Raw genomic sequence first — 20,826 nt, 5'->3', positions numbered from 1 at the left:
TTTTTAGCACTATTCACCAGATTTTTGGTGAGCCTTAAAAGCCCGGTTGCTGACAAACTTTTGCTATAACCACAGCAGGTTGCAAGCCCTAGGTATTCTCTTGCCTCAATGTATCTCAAATCAGCTGCCCCCACCCCACATACCCAAGTTGAATGGGTTTCTGTGACGGTCAGAGTCTGAATACTGGTGGCTTGTCACAAACTTCTCCTTGACTTACGTAGGCCAAAGCCCTTATCCTTTTTTATCTTTTCCCACTTCCTGGTCCCTTTGATTCCCATCCCTCTAATATTCCAGTTTCCAGTCCTGTCCTGCATTAAGAGATATTTTCCAAATGCATGATTTTGGATTGCTGCAGCAGGAGCTGGGAGGAGAAAGAAAAAAGCAAAGTGTGAGTCTCCTTTGAACCAGATTTCTCCTAGCCTGCAAAGTGTGCCTCTCCTCCCGTGCCTTGCGGGAAGTTAGGAGTGAAACTGAGGCAGGAGCAGCGCGTCCTCCATGGGTGCTGCTGTCCTTGCACCACCTCCCTGCGGGCCTGAGCAAGACCAGTCTGCAAGTGGGAGGCCCCGGGCACCTGGGGCCCTGCCGATTCCAGCTCCAGCCCTTGCTGATAATGGTGCCTTTGTTGCCCTGCGTCGCTGCTCCAGCTACTGCTGCTGACTCAGGGTTTTTTCCTGGTCGCTGACGATTGCTGCTGTGGGAAAGCCCCGTGACCCAGCAGTGGGGGGAGCCCGCTGCAGAGGGTCACACAAAGGGGGCAATGAAACACAAGGGAAACGCACTCTGCAAGAAGCCAGCCGGGGCCTGGCTGGCTCTATAACCCGTGTTAGCCACCATGGTGGCGGAAAGGAGGGCAAGGAGCGCACCGCAGTTTGCCAGCACCGGCTGTGGGACGGAGGAGGACACCTCAAACTGAGCGGGACTGGGTGAGTGCCTTTGCATTTTCCATGAAACCTTTAGCGTTCAGCAAAGCTCCTGATAAAAATGCGAGTAAATGTCCCATTCAATCCCACCTTTTCTGTCAGAAGCTGGTTTCTCAGGAGCAGGCACCACTAGCAAACTACCTGGTGTCCCAAAGGCCACTCCATTTCCATGCAAGAGTAGAATGCATGGATACCTGCTGCGCCCAGCTGCCCTCCTCCCGTGGCCTTATGGCCCAGCTCTGAGCTTCTAACAGCACGCGCTCATCTCTTGCCCTACGGAAATGCACAGGAGAAAGGAGGGCAGCAGAAGGGACCAGGAGAGGCTGCACAGCTTTGCCCAGTGAGCGCCGACCCAAGCAGAGCCCCACTGAGTCTCCCCCATCCCCGGGCTGGACTGACCTTGTTGCTAGACAACTTTATCCATTTCCCGCTGAGGCCTTCCTATCTGCACTTTACGGTTGTTCATAAAACCTACTGGTTTGTGCAGAGGAAGATAAGAGCAGGAGAGCAAAGTACACAACCTGCGGTTACCAGGCACACAGCCACGCACAAGAGCGCAGAGATGGAAACTGCCCTGAGCAGGTCTAAGTTGCCTAGATGAATGGGAGGTGTGCCCCAAGGCCTCCTCGGTCAGGGACTGCTGATCCCTTGGGATTACTGCTGTCCCTGAAGGAAATGCACATGGTGAGAGCTCACACCCTGATGTGAGCCCTCAGTGTCACAGGGACACAGCTAACGCCCGCTCTGCAGTCCCCAGTACAGCCTGACTAGGGAGCAAGCTGGAGGGAGCCACAAGGGCACCTTCCCTTCCCCAACAGTGGTCCTCTGCAGTGGTGACCGCAGCACAGCCCTTCCAAGGGGCATTCCTGATTTTTCCTCAGCCCTCAGCTTTGGCTCCATGTGCTGGGCTGGTGGCTTTCGCCACTGGCAGCATTGGCACCACTTGTGACCTTAGTAACCCATACCCCAAGGAGAGAAGGTCAGGGTAGCCTTCCTTGGGCTGGGCCCTAGGCAGTGCATGCCGAGTATGTCCACGATGCCTTTTGTCTTGGGGGTTGGGGCGGGGCGGGGGGGGGGGGAGAGGCAATATTTTGCTCTCAGATGTTAGCAGCCGTGGCAGGAGTTGCTGGTTTGTTAGCATGCCATGCACTTCCAGGTTCACCCCCACAGCAGGGAGAAACAAGGAGCGAGTTTAGCTCTCTGCCTGTTGGTGTTTGGAAGCCCTCCCTAAGTCCAGACTTTGCATGCTTGCAGGCTGAGGCCAGCATTATTTTTGGCTCTCCTTTTTTGGGGGCTGGTACCCATTCTACATCCAGGTCTTTACTCTCCAGAAGCGCGGGCATCTTCTAACTCCTCCAGGATGGTGAGAGAGGGCAGCAACCTCTGGCATCTGGGAGCTCATAGACTACTGCAAAACCCTCCTGGGTCCTTGAGCAAGCCTGGGTGCCCGAGCTGGCACTCAGCTGGGGTCTGGGCTCCCCCTCTGCAGCTCAGCCCAGCGCTCTGGGGCAGGCGCCTTGGTTGAGCCTTCCAAATTCTGGTTCTGCAAAGGAGTTTTGCAGCCAGGGTGAGGTCTGGGCTAGCCAGGCTGCCCTGCTATCCTTTCCCAAGCTAAAGATGGCTCTACTACACACTGCTCCAGGGCTTGCAGGGGAGAGGATGGTCTGAGCACCTCCAGAACCAGCTCTGGAAGCCAGCTTTTCTTTTTAGATGCTTAAAAATCTCATCTTCTGGGTCTTACTGTTGAGACCAGGCATTCCCTCTTGGACAAGTAAATACAAAGGTGGGAGGAAATAATACAGATGTCCCTTTGAGGAGGACTGTCAATTTGGCAACGGTAAGCAGGCCACCAACTCATGTTGTGGTTGGGAGAGGGATGCATGCCCTGCACAGCATCCCACAACTCTCTCTAGACTAGGCTCTGCTGCAGAGCTGTGGCGAAGGAAAATCCAGGGAAATCCAGGACAAAAGTGTGCCCTGAAGATCTGCACAAGGATCCTGGGCTGGTCCCTGTGTCTTGGCCTCGCTGGGCTGGCTAGCAATTTGTCAACACCACAGTACAGCTGATAATGGGAGTGGGGAACCACAGGTCACATCCCACTCTTTGCTGACTGTCCTGAACTTACTGGAAGCCCCATTCAAAGGCTGGCTTGGAGATCACTTTAATTTTATTTTGGGGACAGACCCTGCTCCAGGTTTGCTTTCACTGACAGCCAAGCCTTCAGGGTCTCCCCAGTTCTGCTTCGTCCGTGTTACCCAAGAGTCATTTCATATCTTTGGGTGGGGATGATTTATCACCCTGTGAAGACTATGCACTCTCAGTACTGAGTCAGCTGTTTAGTCAGTTGTCCTCTAAACTAAAACACTGACCTTTTGTTAAGCCAGCTAGCTACCTGTTTTCCAGACTGTATTTGTTTGTGGGTAGCATTCATCATGTACTATGATAAATCCAATTGCACTTTGACTTGCTCGTGATTGCGCTGTGTCCCAAGCTTGTTACAGCTAATGCGTGGGATCCTGGGAAACAAGGATCTCTGCAGGAGGGTGAAAGGGTTAGTTCCTCTTTTGCAAAAGTAATATTAAGGCTTTCTTAAAGAAAGAAAAACAGCCAACTGACCAAGCCTAACTGTCAGCCTGTCCCATCAGAAACAGTCATTCTAGAAAATATTGGCAATATCTGTGTAGCTTACACAGTGCCTCCCATGTCCCTGAGGCAGGTGGAGTCAGGAATTCCCTCTAAGCCAAGTCCTTCTCATTGCCTTTCCCAAAAGCCAATGTGATCAGGCAAAAAGCATGGCTCAGTAGCCCCTTAGGGCTAAGCAAAACCCTGTGAGTGTCCACCCTGCACCTCTCAGCTCTGGGAAAGGCAAGATTGTCCCGAAGAGTCAGGGCTCCCCCCGCCCCGCCCCTTCCTCCTTTACAAACACTTTGTTTGGTGGGTTTGTGTGCATTTCCTTTCGCTGCAGCCACCATGGGCTCCCGGCATTTCCCAGCCCGGACAGTGCTATTTGAGAAGGAGTCAAACGGAGTGACATATCGTGTCCCAGCCCTGCTCTACTTACCCTGCATGGCCAAGCTGCTGGCCTTTGCTGAGGAGCGACTGAGTGCAGATGATGCCCATGCCAATCTGCTGGTGCTGCGACGGGGGACCATCTACAGGAATTATGTAGAGGTGAGAGACAGCAAACACCAGCAACAAATAAAAGGGAAGGGGGCATCGCCTGGAAAAGCATCCCAGGCAGGACAGGAAGCTCTCTCCAGGCACATTGGTGGGTCAGGGGGACCGGGACACACTGGGACCCCGCAAAAGTCAGACCTCCAGGTGCACTGGTTGCCTCTGTACCACTTGTGTACGGCACAGCCGAATGCCAGGAGCTGTTTGAAGCCCATTGGTGAGTGTGTACAGGGAATGGGGACAAGGGATGCAGGGCAGCCTGGGCTGAGCTGCAGAGCACAGGAGAGGCAAGGCAGCAGGCAAAGGCCCTCACCCGTGAGGGATGGAGGTAAGGGCTCCTTTTCCCTCCCACTCCTCTTCTACTCGGGCAGTGGGAAGACATGAGAGTGCTTGAGACTGCGACCCTGAAGCAGCACCGATCCATGAACCCCTGCCCAGTCTACGATGAGTTCACAGGCACCCTATTCCTCTTTTTCATCACGGTGCTGGGAAAGACACCTGAAGCCTACCAGATCATCACTGGCCAGAACGTCACCCGCCTCTGCTACGTCACCAGCTCTGACCAAGGCCTGAGCTGGAGCAAGGTCACAGACCTGACACAGCAGGTCATCGGCAGAGCCATAAAAGGTAGCAATCCTGCAAGAAGGGGACGAGGAAGGGGCACCTTCAGAGGGAGAGAAAAGCCAGGGAGATGTGCATGATTTTTGGCTTCCAGGATCAACCTGTGCCCCAGCTGGAGTCAGTCTCTGGCTGTGACCACATGCCCCAGGGCAGGGAAGCCAGTGAGCATTAAAGAACAGGGTCGGGGAGAAAAAGAAGAGATCCCCAAATAGAAGGGGAGGAGATGAGGAGAATGTCTCTCTCTCTCTTATTTTCCCCCTTCACCCTCAGTGGCCATTCCTAGGACCCTGCATGAGGAAAACCAGGCACCCTCAGGCTCTGCTGCCCAGCAAGCTTGCCAGGCTAGGCTTGTTTATTATTGCTGCTCCATAAGAGCTTGACTGGAGCACTCAGTCCTCAGTGTGGGAGGGCAGTATGGGCCCAAAGGAGCCCCTGCCATGCAAGTTTTAGGTGAAGGGGAACTGGGGAAACACTCGTGGTGCCAACCCCTGGAAGGAAGGAACAGGCACCAGGTGCCAAGCTGCCCCTAATTCTCCTCCCTTCTTTTCTTTTTTACCCAGACTGGGCCACATTTGCTCTGGGCCCCGGGCATGGAATCCAGCTTCGGTCTGGCCGGCTGCTGGTACCTGCCTACAGCTACCACATTGACTGCAAGGAGTGCTTCGGGAAGCTCTGCAAAACCACCCCACACTCCTTCACCTTCTACAGCGATGACCACGGCCGGAGCTGGCGCTTTGGGGAGTTCATCCCCAACCTGCAGACAGGTGAGTGCCAGCTGGTCTCTGTGGACGAGGAGGATGGCTCAAACATCCTTTACTGCAACGCCCGGAGCCCCTTGGGTTTCCGGGTTCAGGCACTGAGCACTGATGATGGGGCTGTCTTCCACGTTGGACAGCTGGTCCAGCGGCTAGTTGAACCCCCACACGGCTGTCACGGCAGCATTGTTGGCTTCCCTGCACCTTTTGTTTATGTCCCCACTGCTTCCCGGACCCCAACAGCATCCCTCCGAGGCCTAGGTCGCTTGCTGCTCTCTAGGAAGTTCTCCAGGTTTCATTACCTTCCTGCTTGGGAAGCAGCTGGTGGAGCCATACCCACTACAGCTTTGAGCAGCCAGCCTGCAGCCAGCCAGATGCGAGCAGGGTCCAAGGAGGTCTGTCCTTCTGGAGGGCATCACGGTGATGCCCATGATGTCACCTTCTTCAGCCACGATGCGGGACAGCGTGATCCCAAAATGACCTCCAAACCCTCTGTCTTCTTTCAAACACCAACATGGGTGCTCTATTCCCACCCTACAAGCTCCATGTCACGGGTCAACATGGGGATTCACCTTAGTACGTTCCCCAGGGACGCCGAGAGCTGGACTGAACCATGGGTTATATATGAAGGCCCAAGTGCTTATTCAGATCTGGCCTACATCAAGCTGTCCTACTCCGAGTACTCTGCTTCTGGCACACCAGCCATTGCCTTTGCCTGCCTGTATGAGAATGGGACACGGTCCCCCTATGAGCAGATCTCCTTCAGCATGTTCACGCTGCACGATGTGCTCCAGAACATCCCTTTGACATCCACGCCACTGGGGCGGGAGGACGTCCCACTGAGCCGCGCCAAGAGGAAGAGAAGGAGCTGCCTTGTCTCCTAGAGCCTCCCCGTACCAAAACCCCACCTTCGAAACCAGGCTGGCTGAGGGAAACTGCGAGGTGACACAGCAAGACTGCCAAGCCTCCTCATTCAGCTCAGGTCCGGTGGTGCCAAGGGCTGGACCCTCAACTGGTGCAAGCAAGAAGAGCCCCATGAGCCTGTTCATCGTGCTGATTTATACCAGCTAAGGGTTTGGCTTGCTGCAGGCAAGCACAACTGGATCAAGCTGAAGGCAGGTGATACTATGCCAAAACAGGTTTTTATCTGGCCTTTTTTGTTGTTGCTTTTTAATTAAGTTGCGTGTTGGGCTTGGAGACTTGTGTCACTTCCCCAGCCCAAGGCCTGCTGTCTAAGCATGAGTTGCCTCGTGTAACTGCAACCACCAATGCCTTCAGCTCACCCTGCTGCACTCTTGCCACGTGACAACAGCCAGAGGCTTGTGTCTGCCACCGAGGGACCAGGAAGGGACAGAACTGAGCTGAGAGAGGGCCCCGGAGAGTAGGCCTGGCCGACACCACTGTCAGCAAGGATGCCACTGCACTTTGGGCCTTTCTCCAGTGCTAGAGTGAGGTTGGGGAAAACCCCAAGTGCTAGTTGTTAATGGGGACCCTGTGTCAGTGACACCGTAGGAATCACCCCCATTTCCAACCAGCTCCCAAAGGCGCATGCCCCATCCCTCCATCCGACTCTACAGGCGGTGGGGCAGGGCTGGTGTCACAACACTGGGTGTCCCTGGGGAATGCCTGCATGCCAGCACAGTGCTGGCTGCGTGCCCCAGGCCTTCCCAGACCTGCAAGAGGGTCTGTGGGCTGGCTAGGAGGGGGGGATGCTCAGCCCTAGCAGAGGCGGGAGCTGACCAGTTTCCCTGTGTAGAGGAGACCAGTGGCAGCAGGAGGCTCTGCCCCAGCCCAGGGCCACCCACGCTCAGCGAAAGTGCAAGCTGGCCAGGCCTGCTGGGAAACCAGCAGGTGAACAAAGGGCCCTTCTGCAAGCGGGAAGGAAATCCCTGGTTGTGATGCAGAGCGTGGCTGCTTGTGCCATCAGGCCTGGAGCAGGCACAGATTTTTATTACCTTGTTACCCCTTTTCGTATGTCTTGGCCCTCCTTCTCTATGCCCTTGTACCTCCCTTTTAGCCATCCAGCCTCTCTCCAAATAAACAACCTGTCCCTGACGACTTTTTCACTATCGATTCCAATTTTAGGTCCATATCCAAAGTTGCTGTTTCTGATACCATTACCTAGATCTCATCTTTACCTGATATTACAGATATGGTTCCCTAGCTGCTGGTGGCCTTGCAAGGTTGTGCTCCCTCAAAGGTCTCCAATGCTCTTCTCCATCCAGGCTGCTTAGCCATCTCTCACATCACTCCCCCTTTACCGTCTATAAGATCCAGCCATCCTTCGTGACACTATCTGTAACTTCTGTTATTTGTCATAGGTCACATCTGGAAGTTTTTCATGTTGTGCCCAATAGTTTTCCATGTCCTGTTGATTTGTCTCCATCCCAAAGCCTGCTCAATGGCTCAGTGATCTGCCTGTGGCATGGGCAGGGTCCAGCCTTGCTCGTATCTTTGTTGGGTAAAACAGAGAGGCAGTAGCTGGAAACAAGCAGAGAGAAAGAAAGGGCAGAGCCATGGATGGCCTGAGCTGCTGGAGCATCAGATTTGCACTGGGTAGACTGATGCTTGCCTGAAGTCTTACCTGGAACCACAGCTGTTCGTCATATGGTGCTATGGGCCAGTTTCTCAAAGATGAAACTCTTCTTTTGAAGAACCAGGTAAAGCAGAGCAACGTGTAGTTGTCGGCCCCTGCTGCAATCCTAGCCTTGAGCTCCTCAGGTGAAGTGCTAGCACTTAGTGGTGGAGGTGTGCTATAGTGAAATGAATTGCCAGTGCCTTGAGGGAGGGCAGGAAGAAAAGCCTGGGCCCTGGAAGCAGGTACAGTGAAAATGATGTTAATAAAAGTAGCTTAATCTATTTTTCCCCTAAGGCAATCCTGCAGCTTTGTGGAACTGCTTTAGATCAGGGAGAGCATTTTATAGTAGAAGGAGCATACTAAGGAAAGACCTTGTTCGTGGCTCCAGGCACGCTAAGTCTCTTGGGATGTACCCTCCAAGTATGAGGCTTTGCAAACTGAGCAGCAAGACAATGAAATTAAAATTTTTCTCCATAATGAAGAAGGCACCATTCATAACCTTGGGGTTACAAAGTGCTACCGAAAACTGCGGGGCTGTTTCTGGCCACATCACACCTGGCTTGACTGCTGCTCTGTTCCCACTTCCACCTCTGAGGGCTTTCCTCCCACAGCAATAAATATTTATATGCCTGCTTTTATTTTTCTTTTCAAGCTGACTCCTTCTTTTCTCAAAAGTCTCTTGGCAATCTCCTGGTTCTTGCTTAATCTTGGTGACAGCTGTTTTAAACTAGCTCCATCATTGTTACTTTCTTAACTTCATCAGTTTCTGGGCAAAAATGCTGTCTGCACAGGCAGTTTCAGGCTGTCTGTTCACGTGCTGTGTTTGCATGCACACCCCTATCACACCTGCTGCTCATATCCAGACTGCAGTATCAAGAAGGGGTGTGGAGTCCCCCACAGTCAGCACCAAAAAAAAGCTTAAAGTTTAGGCAGAGTTGAGGGCCAGGGGATCTCTCGTCCTTGAGAAGCACAGGAGGGAAAAGGAAAGGTTTGTTGCCTCCTGCTGCAATTGGGAAATGCTGGGCACAACCTCAGAGCACGCCCTCTTCTGCTGGAGAGACACTGAAGATTGACGGGGCAGTCGTGGCCTCAGCCTTTCTCTTTGATGGCAACGCTTTCCTTCTGCCCTCCCTCCCTGGTCGGTGGGGAAGGAGACTGCTGCATGCAACCCACCTATCTGCTAAATATCATGTCAAAGCTCTAAAAGAGGAGCAGGAAATTTTGAAAATGTCTTCTCACAGAGGTGTCAGAGGCATGTTAGAAAAGCTGTTACCCAAAGCTGATGCAGCGCGCCAGCGGTCACAGCAGGCTGAGAGTCCTGCTAAGGGTGGCCAAGTCCAGGGGCTGAATGGCCCGGGGTATTCCTCCTGTCCTGCAGCAGCCAGGATGAGCAGCTGCTCCTTCACCCCCTTGCCAGACCCAGGCAACAGCCAGGCTGAGCACAAAGTCCCAGTATGCTGTGCAGATGCACGCGTGTGCATGCACACCCACACACACATGCACACACAGGTACCACACACACAGATTAACACAGACAGGAGGACAGTGCCTTTATAGGCCCCCACACAAGCACAGCCAGCACAAAAAGCTGACCCGCTTTCTAAGGATGAGTCCCTTCATGGGTCTCTCTAACATCTGGCTCCCAGACCCTCGTTCTCAGAAATTTCAGACCCTTGGTCTCACCAGTCCCCAGCTCCCCGACCTTTCTTCTCTCCAGGACCCTCAGCCTCTCCAGAACCCAGCTCCCAGTCCTCTCCAGGACCCTCGGTCTCTCCAGGACCCAGCTCCCAGTCCTCTCAGCCTACCTGCTGGCCAGTTCAGCCTGATGCCTGCTACCAGATCCCACATGCACAGAGAACTGAGAACACACTTGCACAGAAAATGGGTAGAAATAGGATTTAATGAGAGAACAGGACAGCCTTCGGTGAGCAGGCACAGCGCTTGGTCCCACAAGCACACTGTCCAACAGACTGCATACATGCAGCTGGCCCCTTTCATCACTCCGCTGCCCTCCCTTTTCCCACACTTGTTCCTCTCTGATCCACCTCAATCCATTGGCCCTTCCCCTAAATATCCCCCAATTAGCCTTGTCTGATACCACAAGTCTCTTGTCCAGTCTCCAAAGTCCCTCTGCACCACATGCCCAATCATAAATCTTGTACCCCCTGTGCAGTGGTCCCCCTTAGCTTGCCCAGTACCCTGGGCAGGGAGTTTCTTCTGTTGGGTCACCTGGGTGGGTTTTTCAACAGGTCCCCCAGCTTAGTCGTTCACCTTTGATGGGCTGAAGAGCAGTTGATTCAGAGGGATGATGTTGGCAGGGTTCTCCTCCTTGTCCTCCTTCCCCAGTCACTGTTTATTCAAATGGCTGTTAGCCAGATATTTTTACAGTCTCAGCTGCAGTTACACATATATAGCCGTGCTCCTGTTCAGCCAGCACCTGATCAACCAGCAGTGACTGCCCCGTGGGCTCTGGACATTGGGAATGCCAGATCTCACAGACTGCCGAAAGGTGTGCATGCATGCATGTGTGTGCATGCGCTTTGGGGAGCTACACCTGAGGTCCAGCACCTTCTCACCCAGCATGACTCCATCCAAGTCCCTCAGCACCCCCTTGGCTACACCGGGACCTGGAGCCCAGGCTGGCACCTCCGCTTCCCTTCATCTCTCTCCAGCAGTGCTGCAAACCCTGGCCTGAGCCGTTCCACAGTGAAGATAAAAATACCAAAGCAAATTGTCCTAAATATAGATTTATTAATGAAAATAAGTTAAACTTCCATATATTATCTCTATAAATATTACTGTATCACATTTTGCAGTCAGATGATACCCATGTTGTGCAAGTGGAAAATGTAGGAAGATGAATAACAGTCAGAGAGATTGCTGCTTCCCAAGCTGTGTCACTTCCACCCTACTCACAGCAAGTCAAGTGTGGAGTCGCACATCCCTTCCAGAGCCACTTCTCCTCTTTCCATGACTCATGAGCCCACAAGGCTGATTTCCAAGGTCAGTTTGCTGCCAATACCTGAATTCATTTGCTCCAAGTAGGAAAAAGAGGTAAAACCCAGAGAGAATGCACTGAGAGAATCCTTGGCGTACCAAAGCTCACAATGTGCCACACACACTGCTTTGGTATTTAGCTCCTTTCCAGGCTTAGGCAGTTGTCCTCCATACAGAAGGAGTCTGTCCTTCTTGCATTTGGCTCTGAAAGCAGTAACTCCTCCAGACCGGTGTAAGCAGAAGGCGCAGACTTTGCCCTCTCCCTGTGCAAATCGTGCCTGTCCAAGCCCTCAGACAGACATTTGCACACAGGTTGCACTGACGCACTGCAGTGCAACCATTCCTGCTGCTTCAGGCCATCCACAAGTGGCTTGGTGGCAGCGACGCCATTGAAACAGTGTCACCAGCTCACTGACTCCTTTCTCTGCAGGGATCAGCTGCTGGTAGTCTGAGGTCGGTTTAGCCTTCGTTACCCGTGGGGCAGTGTAAGACTTGGTGCTCCTCACAGGAAAGTAGTGCAACAAAAGTGTGAGGTGCAGTGAGCATCACCACACCAGTGAGCAAAGAGTAATGAGGGATTTAGTCCCTTAAAACCTCCTTACAGTTGCTTGTTTTCTAGAGCAAAAGGTCCAAAAGCGCAAAGCCTACCGCAAAGTCGGCAAGGTGGTGTGGGCAGCCTGGGCTCTTCACAGCCTAGCGCCTTTTGGATGGTCACAGCCAGACTAGCACAGACTTAAGCTCTCCCTGGGTTTACGCAAAGCCTGGTTTTCTCATACAGCTCTGCACCATGGTGCTTGTCATGTTTCTGTGTCTCTGCCCCAGCACTTGCCACTGTTCAAGGAGCTGAGAAAGGATATGGGGGAAGAAGTCCTCCAGTACTGCTTCTTCATGCTGGGCAATAAGGAGGGGGCATATGTGAGAGCATTAGCCAAGGCAGTAATAAGCAGGGAGATGCGGGATACCCTGATTTTCCAGTGGTGAGTGCTGTGTTCAAACCCAAGCTGCAACTCATAGTGCTGTGGAGAGACAGTGGGTCTGCATCCAGGCTCATGCTCCACAAGCAAGGCTCATCCGGACACTCGCTTGCTCCTTCTCTCCTTCACCTACGGCCGCAACTTCAAATGAGGTAGCTTCATCACACCATCCTGACACTTCAGAGCAGGGAAAAGCAGCACATGGGAAATGATAGGAGGTAAAATTACCTATTTCCCATCACAAAAGCCACAGAGGCACCCAAAGCAGCCATTGATGATCTGAAGAGAGGCCAGCACCATCTCAGCAGCGCTGATGAGCAGCAGGACGGAGAACAAGCAGACGTTCCAGGTCACGATGCCCACAGGCTCTAGGCAGGTGCTCCAGAGACTCCGGTCATACAGATAATTTTCAGTCTGTACGGAGATCCTGTGCAGGACAGTTGGAGAAGGTCATTTGCAAAGGTTGTCTTAAACACTGGCTCTAGTTTTATTTCACTGTATTTGGCAAGATGGGTTCCGAAACTAGCCCCCTCAAAAGTCAGGAATCTCATCTAATCTGCCTTGCCATTTTGGAAGGACATCCTGACAGTCTTGGAGTTGTACTGCAAACTTCCAGTCCTTCACTGAAGGTTGGGCACTCCATATTTAACAAGGACTATTTTCTCCAAAAAGGGCATAATCCATTTCAGTTAAACAGGTGACCAAAGTTGTCAAGACACTCCACTGGCATTCTTGTAGCCTTTGTTCAGGTTACAATTTCACTAAAAGGGTAGCTTCACGTTACATTTCTGTCAGTCTCAGACTTGCCTTGGGCACTTTCCATTCTTGGCCCCTCTCTCTCTCCATCATTCTCTCCACTGTGCTGATACCACTGGTCATAAACAGGGTCAGCAGAGCAATTGGATGAAAAACATTTAAAAAAATCTATAAGATGGGGACATTTTACGCTATGTTTGCCACTAAAACAAAACTAGGCTCTCTAGAGTTCAGATTGTCTGAGATAGAGGAATATTTCCTTCTGTCTACAGAAAAAAACCCAAAGAGGTAGAGACTAATCCTTCTGTGGGGAAAAGGCCACCTGCCTTAGCAGACTGTGAAAACAAGAGAGGAAATAGGACCAGTGACTTTAATCTCTAATAGACATTCATCTCAGACTGCAGCCCCCATGCAAGCCCACCAGTCCCGCTCGCCATAACCCTGGTTTGATTAGCAACAGGATCATTAAGTCTCCCCTGTGCAAGGTGGAGACATTGAGATCACAGGACCAGGGCTGGCTTCATCGCAACAATTTAAACCCATCTGCATTACCTGGTGTCAAAAGTCTGGCTGTTCGGGTCCAAGAAGGGGTAACCCCAGCGGGGGCTGTGGCCGTGCTCGGGGACAGAGGTGTTGTACAGGCAGAGGGGCCCGTTGGTCAGGCCCACCCCAGACATGATGAAGCAGGCAGCAGATCCCAGCAGAGCCAGCTTCGATAGCATGACGGAGAGGAACGCCTGCAGGGCAAACACTCTGTAATACAAGCGGAGCCCAACTCCAAGGAGATTTCTTAAGCCTACTCTGGAAGGCAAGAGCGCCTGATGGGTAAGCTAGGTGGGGGTGAGTGGATGGAAATCCTAAAAATCAAAATATTTGATCTAGCCCTGTCCTGAAACCGTCTGTTCTGTACTCTTTAGACAGGTGGATTTGAAAACACAGTCGAGGAAAGGGTAGGCCATGCATTATCTGTGAAGTTTGCTTAAAGAACTAGGGGAGGAAAACTCCCCTTTCTGCCAGAATTACACCCAAAGAGGTGCAAGCCGCATGGATGTGAGGTTTAGTACTACTCCAAAGTTGGGTTATTCAGAGAGTCCGACTAAAGTTGGCAGAGGACACAGCAAAGTGGGGGAACCCGCTAGTGAGCAGGCTGATGAGAAAAGGTTCACACAGGCACTTGCTCAATGCCCACACCCTTTGCTTCTGGAGCTGTGCTGGCAGCTGCCCCGACCCTTGGGGGCAGGACTGATCCAGGAGACTTGCTTAGTAAACATCGCACCAGGACTTTTGCCTACGGCTCACAGGAGAAGGCACAGGGAGCATGTGGGCACAGTTGCCCCATCCTAGCTAAGAGCTTAAAGCTGTCTGTGGGCATCTGGGGCACAGAGCTGCTATTTAATTTGCCCCAGACACATGCTTCCAGCCTTCTCGTCCCCAGGGCAGAGCACTTCTGTCCTCTCAAGCTCCCAGCGCAGGCAGCCATGTCAGCAGGCGGCTTTCCTTCCTGCTGTCCCGGGACAACTTTGGCGCTGCGCGGTGCGGTCAGCCAAGCCAGGTGCTGGCCGAGCGGAGCCCCGCTTCGCTGGAGGGCTGGGGAAGGGGTGTGCGGGCCGGTAGGCTTGGTGGCCGCGGTGCTGCCTTACGTTCCGTCGGGTGCCGCAGTCGGAGCAGCCGGCGCATCGCCACCCCACCGCTGTGATGTGAGTTGCTGCCAGCAGGACCTACGGGAAGGAAGAAGGGACTCAGAACAAATGGGACAACCCGCTCTGGTCCTTCCTCCCCCATTTTGAAATTCAAGCCTTGCCCTCGTCCCATGCACTGTGTGCTGTTACAGTCCCAGCGTAAAGGACATTGCTCTGCAGAGAGCCGGGGATACTCCTCTCATTTCATATCTACCTGAAACAGCCCAGTGCTGGGGCACATCCTGCTACAGGGACAAGGTCTGTGGTGCCTAACGGAGCAAATGAAGCAAAGCCAGCCCCATAGTGTGCCAGTGTGGTCCGCATTCAGGAGGGGGCCACCAACTCCATCTTGGTGGCAGCACAAAACCAGCTCTTTTTCTGTATGGAAGTTGAATCCCAGTCCCATCACCAGGGCTTTGGCAGAAAGCCATGCAAATCATTTTGCCTTGAGCCACAAAGGGGTGTGGGGCCCTAGTTCCCCTGGTTTTGGGGCAGCACAAAGATCCCACTAGCCCAGCACACTGCGCTGACAGCAGCCAAATCCAGACACCTGGGAAGCAGCAAGGAAGCAGTGTTCCCACCTTTAAAAAGGCATGCCACAACAACAGTCATGGAGAGTGCCTGTATCTGGCAGCTGCTGAAGGCATTCACTCCAGTCTGCACATAAGTGAACAGGAACATTCAAGAAAGACCAGTTACTTCAGCATAATTGTTGTTCCAATAAACTTGTAAATCTGAGGTATAAATTTTCCCTTTTTTCCTGAAAGCTGGATAACCCCAGCGAGCACTTCTTCAGCCCAGGGCAAGACCTGCTCCCTGTTTTTTTGGCAGGAAACTGAGGCACAGAGCGGTTTGTTGGCCCATCCAGGCAAGGAAACTCTGGGGCTAGGAATGGAAGCCAGGCCCTGGCTCGTACGAGGCACTATGGTAACTGCACTGCAAGCCCCTGGGGTAAAGGCTCTCCAGTACACACACATTCACACAGCGAACGTGAAAACCACACTACTTACAGTTATTCCTCCTCCCCAGACGCCTGGCACCGCCTTAGCCTGCTTGGTGATGTGCCCGTCTGCCAGATACTTCCATGCCCAGCCAGGAAAGAGGAGGAGGATGTTGGCCGCGATGGAGAGAGTGCCCAATGTCAAGAGGCAGGGGCCCACAATCCGAGTACACTTCCCTACACACATGGCCACCCTGCACGGGGGCAGTGGGGAGAGGAAAAAAGGAGTGATCCGCCTGGGGCCCCGCGACGCTCTGGCTGCGAGCACAGCCAGCCCGCGCCAGCCGCACGGAGCGACCACGCGCCCCTTTGCTTGCAGGCCTGGCTGCCCTGCTGCTCCCCAGCTCTGTGCACCATCTAGGGCCCATTTCAAAACGACGAGCGGGCAGGAGGGTATTGGTTCTTGCCTCAGCTGGCTTTTAGATCCAAGCCTACCCAATGCAAATGCCTGGCATTTTTAGCTCCGAGTGCACGAGGACTGACTCACGAAGCACCAGAATTGATGTGGAAGTCCTGACAGTGAAAAAACGAAGAGGCACTCAATGCATTTCCTTTCTGTTCCTCACCTTTCGCACTCTTGCCTGCTCCAACATGGAGGAGCTGTTTTTTCCCCCTTTGCCCCACATTTTATGAACACTTTTTGGGCAATAATGTTCCAGGAAGACCAAGAGAGAGCAAGAGGGGAGGGGAACTACTTTCTAACACCCATCTACTAACATCCCCAGGGAAGCTGAGCTAGCAGGAGACAGTCCCCAGTACAGGTGCTCAGGCACTGCCCTTATTTGAGAGTAATTTCAAATGGAAATGTTCTTTTCCCATGCTGCAGCATGTTTGATATGGGACACAACCTCTCATGTATAGCAAAGAAAATATTCAAGGCAGCCAAAATAACCTCTTCCTGCTCAACGACCAGGGTTATTCGTCATTATACAAAGACTTTTAAAAGCAAAAAGGATGTTGCTGAAGACAAAGCAGGGATGTCAATAAAGTGCAAGTAAGATGCCATCTAAATAACTTTCTGAAGAGATACCAATTCTCTGCATTACACTGTTGCTATTAACATCAATCCACTGCTATTGAACAGTGTTCTTAAGGTTGAGTTATTTTATTGTAGAAGTAGAAGCCCAAATTTAGACAAGAAGCACCCACTAATATTTTGCTAAAAGGATGACATGATTTAAGACAAAAGCAGATACTTCCATCTAACTGTCCTTCTTGAAACTTGCACAACCATCAGAAAAAAGCATCAATAATTACTGCAGCAAAGAACATGAAGTCAAAACGAGATGAGGTTTTTGGTTTCTGTAAGTGTTTACAACGGACAGGAGGAAGCCAGAAAAGGAACAAATAAATTAGACAAAGATCCCAGGGACAAGATTGTCTCTTAGCCCATTTGTAAAAGGCCATCCATAGGTTAATGGGAGATGATGTTGCCACTATATTAATTAATAATCATAATGCAAGCTAGCAAGATAGCAGCACTCTGATAGATCTCTAGTTGCTAGAAATACACCAAATGCTAGCTGAATCAAATAGAAAATCTCTCCTAGCTGTGCAATCGAAGGCACGTTTGCCAGAGGACTGGTCCTACTGCAGGCCTGAATATGTTGAAACTAATTAAAGTTAATTAAGAAAAGGTCACTGTGTGTCATTGGCCAAGACATTCAACTCGTCTGCTATTTTAATAAGTTATCAGTTCACCTAGATGATCTTTAGCCAGCTCCACACGATACCTTGTCATTCCTCCATAAAATTAGCTACTGTACTTACAAAGAGGGGGCATGTCCATACGTAACTTTGGGACCACTTTAAACCACCTGTACAGCCATCTTGCTACTGCCTTGAATCCACCTGGCTTTATACCACTCCATTGAAATGCAGGGCAAAAGGCCCACAGTTCAACTAACAAGCAAACTTATTTGCCAGAAGATATCACTTCAGGCAAGGTTATGTGGAAGATTCTCCAGATTTCTTCTACCCTGTGCAGGTGACATTTGTTTTTGCCTCAGATTTTGCTGGTTTTATGCCGCTCTTCCCTTTAGTGGTAGCTTCTAACCTACTTTGCACAAACTCTGTGAATCTGAAGTTACTCCACATGTTGGCTAATTTATTTCAGAGTTGCTCTGGATTTAGAGGAACAGAAACTGCATATTTGTTTCCACCATAAGAGCTGTTTCAGAAATACTCATGCATGGTACAAGCAGGATTAGTAGTGGGGAAGAGCAGCTCAGGCTGTGCATCCAGCCCACATACTGCCAGAGAGGTTGGGTAGTACCAACCCAGTGACACTTTGCATTGCTACATACTTCTAATTAAAGGTTTGGCATGGGGAGTAGTGGTTTGCTTGGTTAACCTCCGAGCATTTACTCCTAAGTGGAAACGGCAGCAATGCTCACTGCAGGAGGTATACTTCTATCTGAGGGCAACTTTGCAGACAAGCACATTTTTAATGAGTGGGATTCAGCATCTCCACACGGGTTTCCCGGAGTTATGCCTGCAGGTGCCCACGTGGCTCATTCAGACACCTGCCATCTGGTTCTGCTGCCTCCGCTAACGCTGCAGCCCTGTGCTGCTGGCAAAGCCTCCTGTTCAGGGAGGCACCGAGTTCTGCCAGAGCTCAGCTTGGGGAAAGCAACATTGCCCTGCTGTGCTGCTGCTCCCTGGGAACGCAGCTACTGCCCTCACTCAGGGAAGCCTGCCGACCTTGGCAGGCTATTTGGGATCCTGCAAGAGCTCAGCATGTACGGACAGGATTACAAGGCTGTTGTAATGGTTCTGCTGCTGTAACTGCAATGGAGTGGAGAGGATGTAAGTCTGGGAATCCCAGTGTGGACCCCAGCTCTGCTGCCCATCCTGGAGAGATGGCTTCAGCTTCATACCTTCCCTCCCACTTTCTATCCTGTCTGCCTTGGTTACAAGGAATTTAGGGCCTCTCACCCTTACTGTGGTGCCATCCACAGTCTAGGGGTTGCCATTTTGGAGGACCTTCCAGAATAACTCTTGCTCCTCTGGAGCTCATAGAGCAGGCTTCTCCTGTCCACTGCCAGGACTCTCCATCCCCCCCAGTACTGCCTTCTTCTTGGGAAACCCTCCTCCGTTGCTCTCTGGCCACAGGCAGCATGGAAATACCATAGAAATAACCAGCCAATCCCTCCAGCCACAGAGCAACTGCGACGCAGCAGAACGCAATGCAGCCACAAGGCTTCCTGGCTATCTGTACAGCAGGATGCCCGCAGGACCTCTGAGGAAGGCAGCAGGTCTCCTTCCACCAGGAAGCTCTCTTTGGCTTGGTGCACCTCCAGCGCTCCCCTTGAGCAAGGAGCAAGTTCTACGTTAGATGGTTTCTTCTACCTCAGCCATTAGAGACAGACAAAATCCCCTATAAGGGAAGAAAGAAGCTAAAGCAAAAGTGCAACCGAACCAGTCTGTTAGGAGACTCAAAAGAAGAAGACTCCTTTCCTACTAGCATGCCTCCACAGCTAGTCAAAAGCAAAAGGATTTAACTGAAACCCAGGGAATCTGTCCCGCTTTCCTGGCTTACCTGGGAGGAAGGAGAGGGAGCAATGCAGGAGGAAGTTGGCTATGCAGAGCTGGCAGCGTCTCCGCCACGGACAAGCTCTCGGAGTGGCTTGCTGATTGTCCTGGGATAACGTGCAAAGGTATCACCAACGGGTGGCTATTTATAATGTCCCAGCATGTGCTCCACGTCTTCCTCATCTGCTCTGAGGTCCTGCTCATTCTCCACCCACTGCATCAGTCATACGCCTCATCTCTCCCACACAGTGGAGAGCCTGAAAGGAAGAATGACTGTCTTTCCCAAATAAGGCAGCCTCTACCATCAGTGTTGCATCTGATTTCCTTCTCTAAGCAAGAAAGCTGTCTCTCTGGGGGAACTAAGTGAGAAGGCCAATGAATGTAGAAGCCCAGGCAGAATGAGCAACGTAGAAGCTGTTCCCTAACCACACCATGCACCTGCAGGGGGAAAGTCTCCACCAAGTTACTTGCAAGAAAACACGAGTGATCTCCAGTCCTCAATGCCCTGTTCTCATAGCCAGGAAGCTCATATAAGTCCAGCATGGAGAATGAATCCTAGACATCAAAGCACAAACCTCTTACTGAAGTGGAGCCTAGCTGTCCTTGAAAACAGTGGACCCCGAGGTCAATGAGCTGGTGAGCCCAAGCAGAAGGACCAGGCGAGTGCTGCTAAGACCATACTTCCTCACCACAGCTGTGAGCGCCTGTCCTATTCAAGTGCCAGAGTTACTGCATTTATTCTTTGGCATTGTGAGAATATTAACACTCACAAGCATCAAGCTCCTGTCAACAGAAAAAAAAGCCTCAGTCTGCTGAGTTCTCCTTCACAAAAGGAATATATAAATGCAGGGAAACACACAATATTCTTGCAAGAAGAATTTGCACCTCATCTGGGAGGTAATTTAATCTTTTGCTTGCAAGAGAATGTTGCTGTTAAAAAAAGTTTAGGGAGAGCTGTTCCAAACCAGTTTTTCACTGAACGAAATGAGTTTACCAGACATGAAGGAGAAAAGACATCTTAAAACTTCTGTGAGCTGTAGTTCTAACAATCTGAAACCACTAGCAAAATGCTTCTTCTTGAAACATCTTTGAGTGAACCCCTCATCTTCTAAGCATTGTGTACCTGCTTTGATGGATCATAACTTGATATAGGACAAAACTGAACCATTTTATTTTGACAGCTGTGGCTTTTTAAAGAAAAGCTCAAAAATATGGTGAGAATAAAATACTAAAGTACTACAGTTTCTTTATGGGACACGAGGCTTACACATTAATACTGTTTGTGTTTACATTTTAAAGGCATCATCTAATTCAGGGCACAGACTGTACTTCTCAGGCCCATCTTAAAGAGAATATTAATATCCAGGAACAAACTGAATGCTAGTTTGCAGACTCAAGCTCTCCCAGGTATTTTGTAGACCTTTAGAGACTTCTTAAAAGATCTGAGGGATCCCAGATGAAGCGGTTACCTGAAAAGTCTCCTCCTTCAGGCAGCTGGATGTTCATGCCTACACAAGCTGCCATGCTTGTAGTCCGCACGTTTTCCAAAGCATTTGTATTTGGCTGGTGCTGGTGAAGGTCAGACCTGGTGGTGGTTGCGTGGACACCTGGACAGGTACTGCATTCGGTGGTCTAGCACGGCTTCTCTGTTCTTTTTTGGTCTCCCAAGAAGTTTCCTCTGGTGTTGGATTGGAAGCAGGGAGCAGTTGCCTGAGAGTGATGAAGGGGAAGCATGAGCAAATTTATCTCCATGTGCCATCTTTTTTCAGTACAGGTTATAATTTAATTCTTACCCATACCACTTCCAATGCAGGGTGAGGATGACACATGTGGTAGC

At 51.3% G+C, this 20,826-nt stretch overlaps 2 protein-coding genes across 3 annotated transcripts; one reads left to right on the top strand and one right to left on the bottom strand.

Moving 5' to 3' along the window:
* The first annotated feature begins 712 nt into the window (after positions 1-712).
* Positions 713-8,700, top strand: NEU4 (neuraminidase 4). Of its 2 annotated transcripts, none has more exons than XM_026110675.2 (4): positions 713-923; positions 3,887-4,092; positions 4,590-4,722; positions 5,277-8,700. In XM_026110675.2, the coding sequence occupies exons 2-4, from the start codon at positions 3,892-3,894 to the stop codon at positions 6,353-6,355; spliced, it is 1,413 nt and encodes a 470-aa protein (XP_025966460.1). In that variant the 5' UTR covers positions 713-923; positions 3,887-3,891; the 3' UTR covers positions 6,356-8,700. The 2 variants fall into 2 exon arrangements, with proteins under 2 accessions (XP_025966460.1, XP_025966458.1); XM_026110673.2 differs by having other exon boundaries at positions 714-923; positions 4,467-4,722.
* A 2,255-nt stretch (positions 8,701-10,955) lies between these two features.
* Positions 10,956-15,898, bottom strand: TM4SF19 (transmembrane 4 L six family member 19). The gene is made up of 4 exons (XM_064517162.1): positions 15,466-15,898; positions 14,417-14,494; positions 13,329-13,513; positions 10,956-12,447 (listed from the first exon to the last, which is right to left on the bottom strand). Exons 1-4 carry the CDS (start codon positions 15,640-15,642, stop codon positions 12,249-12,251), a joined length of 639 nt encoding a protein of 212 aa, XP_064373232.1. The 5' UTR covers positions 15,643-15,898; the 3' UTR covers positions 10,956-12,248.
* Between the last annotated feature and the right edge of the window lie 4,928 nt (positions 15,899-20,826).

Source organism: Dromaius novaehollandiae, chromosome 9 (genome assembly GCF_036370855.1).
Source record: "Dromaius novaehollandiae isolate bDroNov1 chromosome 9, bDroNov1.hap1, whole genome shotgun sequence".
Lineage (NCBI taxonomy): Eukaryota > Metazoa > Chordata > Aves > Casuariiformes > Dromaiidae > Dromaius > Dromaius novaehollandiae.
This window is presented reverse-complemented; position numbering and strand designations above follow the sequence as displayed.